Below are 13,188 nucleotides of genomic sequence, written 5' to 3'. Positions count from 1 at the left end.
CTTTACAGAGAGGGTAGAGCTGAAACACCATGTTGACACTACAATACAACAAGCCATATCTAGCACATTATAATCAATGAAGCACATCTCTTGTTTGCAGTGTAGCTCTGATTATTACAATGGTAACTTTCTAGTGAGAACTAGACTAATTTATATGTATATATACAGTATATATATACATATATATATATATATATATATATATATATATATATATATATATATATATATATATATATATCCAGTAAGTATCTATCTCTCTATCTCTCTCCCTCTATCTATCCCTCTCCCTCTATCTATCCCTCTATCTATCTCTCTCCCTCTATCTATCCCTCTATCTATCTATCTCCCTCTATCTATATATCCATCTCTATCCATCTCTATCCATCTCTATCCATCTCTATCCATCTCTATCCATCCATCTCTATCCATCTATAGTATATCACAAAAGTGAGTACACCCCTCATATTTCTGCAAACATTTTAGTATATCTTTTCAAGGGACAATTCTATAGAAATTAAAAAATATATTTTAAGAGTAGTCAACGTGCTGCTTATATAGCAGTATATATTTACTGTCCTCTGAAAATAACTCAACATACAGCCATTATTGTCAAAACAGCTGGCAACAAAAGTGAGTAGACCCTAAGTGAACATGTCAAAACTGTGTCCAAAGTGTCAATATTTTGTGTGAGCACCATTGTTATCTAGCACTGCCTTAATCCTCCTAGGCATGGAGTTCACCAGAGCGGCACAGGTTGTTGCTGGGATCCTCTTCACAGGTTGTTGCTGGGATCCTCTTCCACTCCTCCATAATGACATCATGGAGCTGCTGGCTGTTAGTTGCATGGTGTTTCACCTTCCACTTGAGGATCACCACAAGTGCTCAATAGAGTAGAGGTCTGGAGACATACTTGGTCTCTCCATCACCTTCACCTTCCTCAGCAAGCCAGTTGTCATCTTGACAAGACACAATTTTCTTGGTACTCCTCACCAGGGCATTGCCACACATACTGGACACCATCTGAGCCAAACAAGTTTATCTTAAAGGGATAGTTCACTTTGAAATAAATTTTTGGTATGTTTTAGCTTACCTCAAGGGCATCCAAGATGTAGGTGTCTTTTTTTCCGCAGTAGTTTCAATTTTGATATTTTTAGGTCAAACCGTTCTTGTCTGTCAGTCATATAATGCAGGTCTATGGTCATTATCTCAAAACACAAGCACAGAGTCCAAATTAAAACAATTCCCCGTCGTCCAAATTAAACAATTCCCCATCGTAAGTACACATTGATGGCCTAAGACACGAAACGAGCGGTTTGTGTGAGAAAACGAACAGTATTTATATCGTTTTTACCTCTTATACGCAGCCATGTCGAAGTGATCTGATCTGACGTGTACGCAGACTGGTGCATAGATATATACACACTAGATGTCGCCTTGTCTACGGCAGTTCATTGGAACGAATGTCTTTTAAGGCGACATCTAGTGTATATATCTATGCACCAGTCTGCGTACACGTCAGATCAGATCACTTCGACACGGCTGCGTATAAGAAGTAAAAACGATATAAATACTGTTCGTTTTCTCACACAAACCGCTCGTTTCGTGTCTTAGGCCATCAATGTGTACTTACGATGGGGAATTGTTTAATTTGGACGACGGGGAATTGTTTTAATTTGGACTCTGTGCTTGTGTTTTGAGATAATGACCATAGACCTGCATTATATGACTGACAGACAAGAACGGTTTGACCTAAAAATATCAAAATTGAAACTACTGCGGAAAAAAAGACACCTACATCTTGGATGCCCTTGAGGTAAGCTAAAACATACCAAAAATTTATTTCAAAGTGAACTATCCCTTTAATCTCATCAGGCCACAGACATGGTTCCAGTAATTCATGCTCTTGGACAGGTTGCTTTCATTAAACTGTTTGCAGGCTTTCTTGTGAGCCAGCTTCAGAGGAGGCTTCCTTCTGGGACGACGGCTATGCAAACCGACTTGTTGCAGTGTGTGGCCTATGGTCTGAGTACTGACAAGCAGACCTTCCACTTCTGCAACCTCTAAAGCAATGCTGGCAGGACTCATGCGTCTGTCTTTTGAAGCCAGCTTCTGCACCTGACGCACAGCACGAGGACTCAACTTCTTTGATTGACCCTCACGATGCCATGTTGAACATCCAGTGGTCAGTATGAGAGAATTGTACTCAAAGCACCAAATTTTAACTGCTCTAATACAAGATACACAAATTTGTATGGTCCTGTCAAGCAGACAAAAACATGAACATGATAAATAGGACATGTGGCTTTGCATGGTTAAACAACAAACTATCATCATTTAGGGTGTACTCACTTTTGTTGCCAACTATTTTGACAATAGTTATTTTCAGAGGATGGTAAATATATACTGCTATACAAGCAGCACATTGACTACTCTAAAATATATCCAAGTTTAATTTCTATAGTATTGTCCCTTGAGAAGATATACTAAAATGTTTGCTGAAATGTGAGGGGTGTACTCACTTATATGTATTTACTGTACGGAGATACTGTATGTATGTGTGTGTGTGCTTTAAAACAGGAGCTTTTAAATTTTACCAGTGCAAGGACCCCCTGATGGTTTTATAGGGACCGCCGTTGCATACTGTGTAAACTGTTAAATTATGGCCTGGCCAATTAAACACTTAGCTGAACTTCGGCTGAACTTTAACTGTGGTTAAATGTATTTTTGCATAATGAACATTTTAATTTGTTTTCAAAAAATAATTAGCACACCCCCTGCAGTAATGCTGTGTATCCCATTGAAGCCCCCTGCTAAGAAGACATTGTGTTAATGTAACGATAAAGGCTAATCATAATTAAAAATATTTTAACTCATTTCCATAAATAATAATGTAAATTTAAAATATAAAATGTCTGATTGGTGTCTCATGAACATAACATTAAACAAGTCTATTATATAAGCTTCTTACTAGGTTCAGAAAAACCACAAGGCATTTTTGAAAATGTGTTTTGCATATTCTAAATCCAAAAGTTTAAATAATATTCAGCAAACTTTTTACTTGTCTGAGAGCATTAGTGTATTGATAGAATGTAAAAATATATGTAATGGGTACAGAAAGTATATATATGCAAGTTAACTGCAAGGTAACCTTGCCATATACAATGAAAATCTGTAAATGTTTTAATATTATATGAAATTTCACTGTAAAATACTGTCAAATTTGTTTTTTGAAAGTAAAAACTATGAATTAACATACAAACCCAAAGCCAAATCCAGAAATGACATTTTGTAAAATGCAATAAAATCAAGAATCTGTGATTGTCAATTCTCTTTAACCTTTATTTAACTGACAAAAGTACAAAGAAAAGATTTTCAAAGTGTTCACTCACAGCAGCTCAGAGATCCACTCGTTGTCCTGATTGGTTACAAGGTAGTTTGTGACATCAGAAACACCAGCAATTTCAAACCGCGTTTTTGAGACTGTCTTTAGCCCTATTCGGACGGTAATTGTTTCTCACGTGGACGTCTGTAAAAATAAATTTGCATGGCACCTCAGTGATAAAACTCATGCATTCGAATGGTGATTTATTCACGGTGAAGGAGCGAGTTTTGTGATCCTATGAACCCGGGAGTGCGCTGCTTATGTGGTCAGTCGCATGATTGTCTGCTGTAAATAAAATGTCATATGCTTGGAACAATACGAATAAATTCATATTTTATTTAATAATAAGAAAATAGCCTAATGTCCTATTTATTGTTTGATTATTTAAATCTCCTGTTTAAAAATAGGAAGATATACGCACTAGTTAAAATGATTGTCTGTATTGTATCTTATCTCAAAACGTGAATTTATCTAATTTAAAAATGAGAAAATTAGCGGAAACAAGTTAATACAGTCTCTTATTTACATGCGGTAAACACAAAGCTTATTTTTTTAATGTTTATAATGGCTGCCATAATAACAGCCCATTTCAAATGTTAGCATGCTTTTCTTCTCTTTCTCTTTTGAGTGGTGATGAAATATTGTTCTTGTAAATACTTTCCAGCATTTCAGTTACCAGCATAGGCTAGATCTTTAAAATGCATACAAATTAGTTGTGAAGCACGACAGTTATTGAACGGTGCTTGGCAGTGGTCAAAAAAGATTTAAACTGTGAATTTTGAATTGATCTCTTCTTGTAAACTCAGAGATGTGGATTCGGACGCCAATTCAATTTCCACACGACCTTGGTATAAAAAAAAGAATAAAAAAAACAGAAGGTAATTCGGCCGGGGATTTTCATGCGAGTGGTGGGAGAAAAATACTGACATTCTGGATTCGTACAGCAATAAATTCACAGACTAGCCCCTGTAAATGATGAAAAAACCTTACGACCCAATGAGAAACAAAAACCGACCGAATAGGGCTTTTGGTTCACTGCAGTTTCAAGGAGAAAATACTCAGCAATGTTGTTGACTTGTGAATTTACACATTTGTCTTAAAGCATATTAAATACACCACATGGACATATAAACAACATTAAAACCTTGATTTCCACCACAGGGGGACTTTAAATAAAGGTTAAAGAGAATTCACAAAATCACAGATCCTTGATTTTATTGCATTGTACAAAGTCACAACTTCTCTGTATTTGGAGTTGGAAAACTTGTTAAAAAAAAACTATAAAAGGGCATTCCCAGAAGTCTTTGAATGACTCACAATATATGATTATATTTTATATAAATACGTTATAGGTTCTTCTCCTTTTTAGAATCAGTAATGTACAATAGGGTGTTTAGCGCTACATTTTCTGTTATTCAGTTAATGATTATTGCATTATTTTAGTGCCGAGTGTTTCCCAGATTGTGTTTTGTCTTTGTGTGCATGACCCTGTGAAAGTCTATATATGAGTATTGGCCAAGCTTAATGCACAAGCCACTTACAATGAACAATGATTCATCATGCGGCTGTGGCAGGTGTAGCTTACCACCTGTTCATATTAATATGGTGGTACATCAGTACGCTTTAAGGTAAAAATCAGATTTTGGTACGCATCAAGTTGATTGGTTTATTAATATCCTTTATGAAATATACGGTTATAAATTGTTTAATATACAGGCATCAATATGCCATCCTGTAATACCTGAAACATTGTAATTTCCAGCAACCACAGCTGCCAGTATTTTACAGTAAATTTAACAGGATATTTCTGACAGTGAGAACAAGAAAGAAACCAATATTTCACATAAAATCAAACTGATTTGTAAAAAGTGCATGTAAAGTCAATCTCTACTTCACAGCAACAGGAACAGTGGATCTACAGAGAGGAGGAGACACTAGACTAGAAAGCGAGACGGATAAAATGACTCATTGAGCTGAAAACCTTACAAAACGAACTGAACAAAAAAAAAAAAAAGAAAGACGGTCGAACCAATCGTTAAATATTGTCTGACTCTCAACTGGAACACAAACTAATTGGATATAATGAAGAAATCGCTAAACCATTAAATGACAGTTTCACCACAATGAGTCATTTCCCTTGGATCTATCTCAAACACACACAAGAAGCTACAGGACCACCACCAACATCCTGAGAAAAAGGAGGAAGCTGGATTGGAAAGAGGAAAGGAGATTTAGCGGCAGGTGTGCTACGGAGCGAGCTAGGCCAGGAAATGATTTGGAGAAGGCGTCTGAGGAAAGCCCTCTCACGCACTCCCAGCACGGGAAGGACGGGAATACCTGTGTAGTACTTGGACGAGCTCAGTTGGGTGAGTGTTTCTTTCCAGTCAGAGTACCAGGGAACGCTCGCTTTGACCGTGCGGTCTGAGAGGAGAAGAGACAGGCAGTCTGATTAAAGCTCACTGAAAGGAACCACAAAAGCCTAACGCATCCAAAACCAAAAACACAAGACACAGCCAGTAATGTGCATTCATCTACGCTCATTGAGTTAAAAGGAGGATGCGGCTGGTGTAGTTTGGGGTGTTAGTGTCAGGGCAGGGATTTGTTGGGGCTTTAGGCCCACCTAAGTGATTGGTGTAGCAGAGGGGCTACGTGGGGGGGACGGGCTCTACTGGCAGCCTATGATCTGAGAGGGAACCAAACACATCACACTCATTGTTTAAAGGGTTAACAGCACAGCACAGCACAGCACACATGTGTGTGAGACCTGGCATACACACACTGAAGGAAAGCATGTGTATGACGGTAAGAGCTCTTACCAAGAATTCGTCCACAAGAGAAGTGTTTGGGGGGGGGGGGGGAGAAAATGTGAAAAATGAAAAACAAGATCAGAAACGATAAATCATAAATGTGTAATGCAAACCAAACCCTTTAATTTCATGGACAACTATGACATTGGATTCTCACTCTTTTCCTCAAGGGCTCTGCTGCCCTCATCAGGTGCTGATATGAGAGACTACTATGAAACGAGTTCCATAAAATAAAATAAAAGTTGATATTATGAGACTGCTCATAATATACATATTCCTCTCCTCAAATGTTTACATATCCTCTGCAGATTTAGAGAAGTCTTAACATTTAGCCATTTAACAAAATTCATAAATGTCTGTAAAAAAACAATAAATCAGGATAAATGTGCAAAACATGTTAGTTACATTAGGGGGAAACATGCTGAACAGACATAGATAAAACAGTACAGCATTTATTTATTTTTAAAGCCCTTTCAATACAGTGTTCATGACTATTTAAATAGTATACAATTTGTATACTATAAAATCTAAATTTAACACATTTCTGATGTCTACCATTACTTTGACAAACAATGTTGCTGCAAGACGATATTGAAAATGTCAAATTTACTGTCAAATTAGTCATGCTGATGTTACAAATGAAAAATAGGCAGTTAGATTGCATTTACACTAAGTGAAAACAGCATATTTCCTTAGCAATATGCTACACCAAGTGAAAATAGCGATAGATTCTATTAACATTATGTAAATGATTATAATTTTTAAAATTATAAAATGGATGCCACCTTATTAGGACAAATAAAACCCTCCCTACACCTAACCCTAACCAATAAACACTATTATTAAACACGTTAGACATTTTATTTCCACTTTTTGAATATGTTCTTCATTTCTATTGAAAAGAAATGTCTTTCCGATCTGATATGTGATGGGAAAAGGGAGTAGAGCGAGTTCGAACTGGGGTCATTTTGCGCCCTACACTATTGCTCCTGTAAATAATCCAGCGTCTTATGTATTTTTGTCTGTCCCAACCAAACGTCAGCCTCTGCCAACAAATAATATATTATTTTGAAAAGTGTAAATGAAGCGGAAAACAAAATCACTTAATTTGACCTCAGACCTTGCATGCGTTTGTTTTCTCCATGACATTAAGCAGGCTATTTCAAATGGATCACTGAAATGAGACCTTTTTTCTTCTGAGATTTTCTTAATTTTTTAGTTTAACATTATGTTAATTAGTCAAGACATCCCTATTTTCCATAAAGAACGTGTATATATTGTGATATACATTGTTATCAACCAAAACGAAGCATACTGAGATATAAATGCTTGCTTATATTGCACAGATTCATTTATGGCTACTGAAAATGCAACAAATAGCCACATATATTTGGGACACCCTCGAAAACGATGGGGTTTATCCTAATAATAAATAAACTTCAGACAATATAGATTCTGCAAGAACTGTAAATATGTTGCATTAGGAAACAATCTGTCAGTTCCTGTTTCTGTTCGCTTTAGGCCATTCCACTTTCCTCCTTTAAAAACTTGGCAATAACATAATCAGGTCCTCAACGGATTTCCCCACAATGAACGGAAAACTCTTCACAATCACTTACCGCTGATGTTGAGGTCGTAGTCTCCAGCCGAGATGACGTTGGCAGGCGAGCCTTCAGGAGGCTGGCAGACAGAAACCGCCTGGCTGAGGAGCCTTTGCAGCTCTGGGGTCTTTGGAGGACGTGTGTTGATCCCAGTCACGCTGATCCGGAGACCCTTCACCACAACCACCTGGTTGTTGGGATCACGCAGATGACCTACAGTTCAGCAACAAGGGCCAAAAAGGAAGAAGGGAGAGAAGGAGGAAGTTTGTCAGTTGAACTAGCTGATGCCAAATTTATAATAGTAGTATTGTAGCAGAAGCTTATCCTAGCCAACTTAGGGTGCTTTCACACCTGCCTCATTTAGTTCGGTTGAATCGCACTAAAGTTCGTTTTCCCTGTTGGTGCGGTTCGTTTGGGCAGGTGTGAATGCAGCAATCGCACTCGGGTGCGCACAAAAAGCGGACCAAACAAGCGTACCGAGACCTCCTGGAAGAGGTGGTCTCGGTACGCTTTGAAACGAACTCTGGAGCGGTTCGTTTGTGGTGAGAACGTGATCCGACCTCGAACAGAACCAACTGCCAAAGAACTGTGCATTTTTGGACTAAGCCAGTTGCCGTAGTCAGCTGCGTTGTGCATTATAGGATGAGGGGAAATGTTTGTTGACAGTTTGCAGCTCGCGGACAAACTTGGAATTGTGAGGAGGTGCGGAGCCTGATTGAAATTATTATTAACATTATTTTCGAGCTGCATCCTCGGTTCATTCTCAAATATTATTGTTTGTCTAAAGTGGTGTAGACAAACTATATGAAAAAAGATATGACCAAGGATACAATCAGCACACGCAGTCGTCTCTCCGTAGTAAACAGCGGCGTGTTGCCTGCCGGATTTTCCACCTCTTTGTTTACTTCCGGGAGTTCTGTTGAAATTTTCCCGCACGTTAATTCTGACCAAACGAAGTGCAGTTATGGAAATGCGTTCCGAGTGATGTGGATGTTGTCACGTGACTGCATTTTGGTTCGTTTTATCAACTCATAAACTGATTCGGACCAGAGTGATCAGTGTGGTGTGAAAAGGAACCAAAACGCCTTAAAAATGCTACAAAGTATCATTTTTCGCCCTTCGTCCGGACCAAATGAACCGAACTACAGATGTGAAAGCTGTCCAGCGGAACTCAAAATTGGTTGTCCCTGGACCATGAGTTCATTATCAAAAAAATTATTTTAATATATATAAGTTTCCTATTGTAATATATTTTAAAATGCAATTTATTCCTGTGATGCAAAGCTGAATTTTCAGCATAATTACTCCAGTCTTCAATGTCACATGATCCTTCAGAAATCATTCTTATATGCTGATTTGTTCCACAGGAAACACTTCTTCTTATCAATGTTGAAAACAGTTGTGCTGCTTAATATTTTTATATAAATACACACAAACAAGAAACACAATCACATGGAAAAGAATGTTGTTGATTCACATGGAACACTGAAAGACATTTTATTTATTTACATATTTATTTAAACCTTTGTGATTTTGTACAACAATATAATATAATATAATATAATACATAAAATTACTTAATGTTAATATTGATTAATGTTCTGATTGCTAATATTGATTATATTTTCTGACTAAGGTACAGCTCTGAAAAAGGTACTATTCTATTTTTTGTAGATGCTTTAGAAATGATATTTAATAATATAAGCACTATACAAATTTAATTAATTATTAGCAGTGGACAAACTTTGGAGAGAGTATTTAGGATTTATTATTTCCTTATTATACAGTGCATTATAGCTGCCTGTCAACTTAACTTAGGAATGGCACAACACGGCTGGGTTTCCACTAAGCTTATGACATCTGCCCACCTCTAGACCTCACCTCATCCCTCTTCATCCACCCTTCCCTGTTCAAATATGTTGCCACCCCTTGATGTTCACACCCTCTTCTGAACACTTTCCAATAATGCGCCCATGTTTTCTCACTCCACACATGATAAGCATAACATGCAGAATAAAGATGAGACTTTGCTCCTCTGCTCCCAAGGCATTCCTGAATAAATCCAATCACATTACCGAGAGACAAACACACACACAGACAGAGAGCACTGTGTTCATTTGGGTCACCCTGTGTTAATATCACTTCTACGAATTCACAGCTCACTGCAACATATGAATAGAAGAAATTGTTCTTAGTGTCTGAAAGAGTTATCTGCTAAGAACAGACAACAAGTGAATCAGAGCAATAATGACTGACTATGAGCTACAACAAAACATGTGCCATATTTTCCCACAATTCCTAAATGGCCGATATTCTGAGTGTGATGTCGTAGCTCAGACAGGGATTTAAAAGCTGTTCAGTGACCAGAAACTAAAAACGAATAAAATAAGAAATGGGCACAAAGTCCCTTCCAATTGTTTCAGAGTAAATGCTGGTAACCAGCTAGTAATGTTATTTTGTTCCAATAATTTTCCATTAAATCAAAGAATTTGTTGTTGTAAACTTTCAGAATTACACCCCGTGCGGTCTGCAAATCTTTTCATTGCCCATCATGTGTTCTTCTGAGGGGTTCATGTGTCCAGTGTCGACTGATTCTGTAGCAAGAAGGCAATTCAGTAAATTTTGTCTTAATCGGGTTGACATTTGGACATTTTGTTTCTAATCCCTGTGCTAATAGGAATTCTTCTTGTGGTAAGAGCGACTGACATTTTTAAATGAGCAATTTAAAATGGCATCTGTTGTCAAGTGTACACTACCTTTCTTTTTTTCCCCCTTTTTTTTAAAGAAATAAAGTAACTAATAATTGTATTCTGCAAGGATGTATTAAATTGATCAAAAGTGTAATTAAAGACATGTATAACATTACAAACAATTGATATTTCAAACAAATATTATTTCAAACTTTCTATTAATCAATGAATCCTGGAAAGATAAAGTATTATGGTTGCCACAAAAACTAAGCAGCACAACTGTTTTCAACAATGATAATAAGAAATGTTTGTTGAGCATCAAATCAGCATATCTGAATGATTTCTGAAGGATCATGTGACACTGAAGACTGGAGTAATGATGCTGAAAATTCAGCTTTAGGAATAAATTACATTCCAAAAATATTTTCAAATAGAAAACAGTTCTTTTAAATTGTGATCAAATAAATGCAGCCTTTGTGAGCATAAAAAAAAGCATTACAAAAATCTTCCCGACCCCAAACTTTTAACTTTAAGCAGTAGCGTATATCAGTATTGCATTGCGATTTAATGGCAACATTTCTATCACAGACTAGTACGCTAATGTAAACAACCGCAGTCTTCATAAATTGAGCCAGTTGATCTGATTGCCTGCCTCTTTAGGATTATCCTATATACTTTACTAGATATAGGCTGGTGATTAACAGCACAGGCCCAACACAGACCTTTATTTCCGTGGTAATCTTACCCTCACCAACAGAGGAATCTGATCTGTGCTGTGTCTGACTGAGTCTCTGGTCACTAAATGCTCAGATGAGCGGAAATCAGATCGGATTCCAGGTTGTGACCCTTTCCTGTCATTTGACTCAGACTCAGGGCTGGATTATACTTACAAAGGAAACACTAAGGACATCTAGCGCAGGGGTTCCCAAACTTTTTTTGTCAGCTGAACCCCTTAGATGTAAATTGTTTACTTGAAGTACCACCTGAGATTTTAAATTAGTATTTCAATAATTTAACAAAACATTCACATGTTCATGGTTAACTGATACTGGTTAATGGTCACATGACATGCAAATAAACTGATAAAATTAATCTTCGGTTAGTAAGTGTTCCACAGAAATGCTGGAAATGAAAGTGAACAGAGCACATTGCGTTTCCAAAATGCACATGCAACAATTGTGTTGGTGAGAAGCAGCATTTACTGTGAACTGAGCTGAAAACACTGTGAGATATAATACAGTGCTGAGCTTTACTCTAAAACATGCAGCACAACAACAGACTATATACATATTAAATCAAATTGCAGCCTTTGATTTGATAATCACACTAAGTCATATCATCATGGCAGCCATATCAATACCAGTGGAGCCCCAGGAACTCAAGGCGCAGAAAGCTCCAAATTTCTAAACACACACAGCATTTTCCCATTATAGGGCCCCGGGCCCTTCAGAATTCAGTGCAAGATAGGGCCCAGAAAACTATAGGCTATAACTAATGCTGTCAACCAAAACATGACCGTTTCACTTAAAGAAAGAGGTCTGCCACTATGATCACAGTGGCTGGGGAACCTCCAATGACGCCTGGCCAGGGGCCTCACCGGACAAAGATCGGGCCCTAAAACTCTAGTGAGCTGCCAACCCAGACAGCATTTTCAGGATGTCACTCAAAACGTAGTGACCCACCTGTTTAGATAGCATTTTGGGGCGTGACTAGAAATCCAGTGAACTGTCTATCTAAACAGCATTTTAGGGCGTGTGTCTCAAACCCTACTGAGCTGCCTGCCTAGACATCATTTACAGTGTGTCTCAAATCCTAGTAAGCTGCTATCCAAGAAAGCATTTTAGGCATGTCGCACAAACTCTACTGAGCTGCCTCTCAAAGCATAACTAAGTTTTAATGGCACCTAGTCAGTTTTAGGCAATGTAGCATAGGCAGACAGCTCACTAGGTTTTGTGAAAGTGTAGTATGCGTTTATGTATAACACACACAGCCTGTGTGTGTATGTGCGTGTATGTATAACAGCCGTCTTCTCGAGTGAAAAGCAGTTGTGATGCGTGATCCGCGGTTGTCTGCTCAGCTGGGTTCTTACCCTCGGACGTCAGGCGGCAGAAAGGCCGCAGCAGCTCGGGGAAAGTCAGGTTGTTTTTGCGGGTCACTCTCTCCGCATCCTCGCTGCACAGGACGGCCACCATCGGCACGAACGAGTCCTGGATGAACTCCTGCACTGACTGCACGCACTGAGCCATGAGCGCGGGACTCGTCTGTTCTTCACCGAGCTCACGGGTCTGCTGTTGACTTGAAAACAAATACCTCCTTTACTGACAGCCAACGGCAGACATGTTGAAATCCACTGCTGCCTGCTGATCGATTTTGCCCAAGAAGCTTAGCGGCGGTCAGGTGATTTCACTTCCGCAATAAAATAAAAGCCCTACTTCTTCCATAATAAAAGCCCTGTTACCCGTAAATAACTTTTTACTTTCGGTATTTATGATAGACAAAGACAGACTGGCAGATTTGTAATAAAGGGTGTTGAATAAACACAACATTTGTGTAAAAAAGTGTAACATTAAAACTTAGTGAAACTCTTTTCCAACACGGAATAAAAAATTAAAAGTTTACGACTTTTTGCTTGCAATTGCGAGTTTATATCTCACATTTCTGACTTTTTTCCCCTCAGAAATCCGAGTTATAAACTCGGAACGGCT

General features: G+C 38.1%; 1 protein-coding gene across 2 annotated transcripts in view; it reads right to left on the bottom strand.

Annotated features, from left to right (window-relative positions):
- trappc8 (trafficking protein particle complex subunit 8) overlaps window positions 1-12,872 on the bottom strand; it is an 81,768-nt gene extending 68,896 nt beyond the window's left edge. Inside the window, exons 1-3 of one of the 2 annotated variants that reach the window (XM_082146758.1) lie at window positions 12,573-12,871; window positions 7,812-8,006; window positions 5,723-5,806 (exon numbers count right to left, since the gene is read on the bottom strand). In XM_082146758.1, the coding sequence (XP_082002884.1) occupies window positions 5,723-5,806; window positions 7,812-8,006; window positions 12,573-12,729 (436 nt within the window). In that variant the 5' untranslated portion in view covers window positions 12,730-12,871. Of the gene's footprint in view, window positions 1-5,722; window positions 5,807-7,811; window positions 8,007-12,572 lie in introns of both variants that reach the window. The other variant, XM_082146759.1, reaches the window with a different exon arrangement.
- Window positions 12,873-13,188: the final 316 nt, after the last annotated feature.

Source organism: Leuciscus leuciscus (genome assembly GCF_965113295.1).
Source record: "Leuciscus leuciscus genome assembly, chromosome: 19".
In the NCBI taxonomy this organism is placed as follows: domain Eukaryota; kingdom Metazoa; phylum Chordata; class Actinopteri; order Cypriniformes; family Leuciscidae; genus Leuciscus; species Leuciscus leuciscus.
The sequence above is the reverse complement of the archived record's forward strand: the minus strand, read 5'-3'. Positions and strand labels throughout refer to the sequence as shown.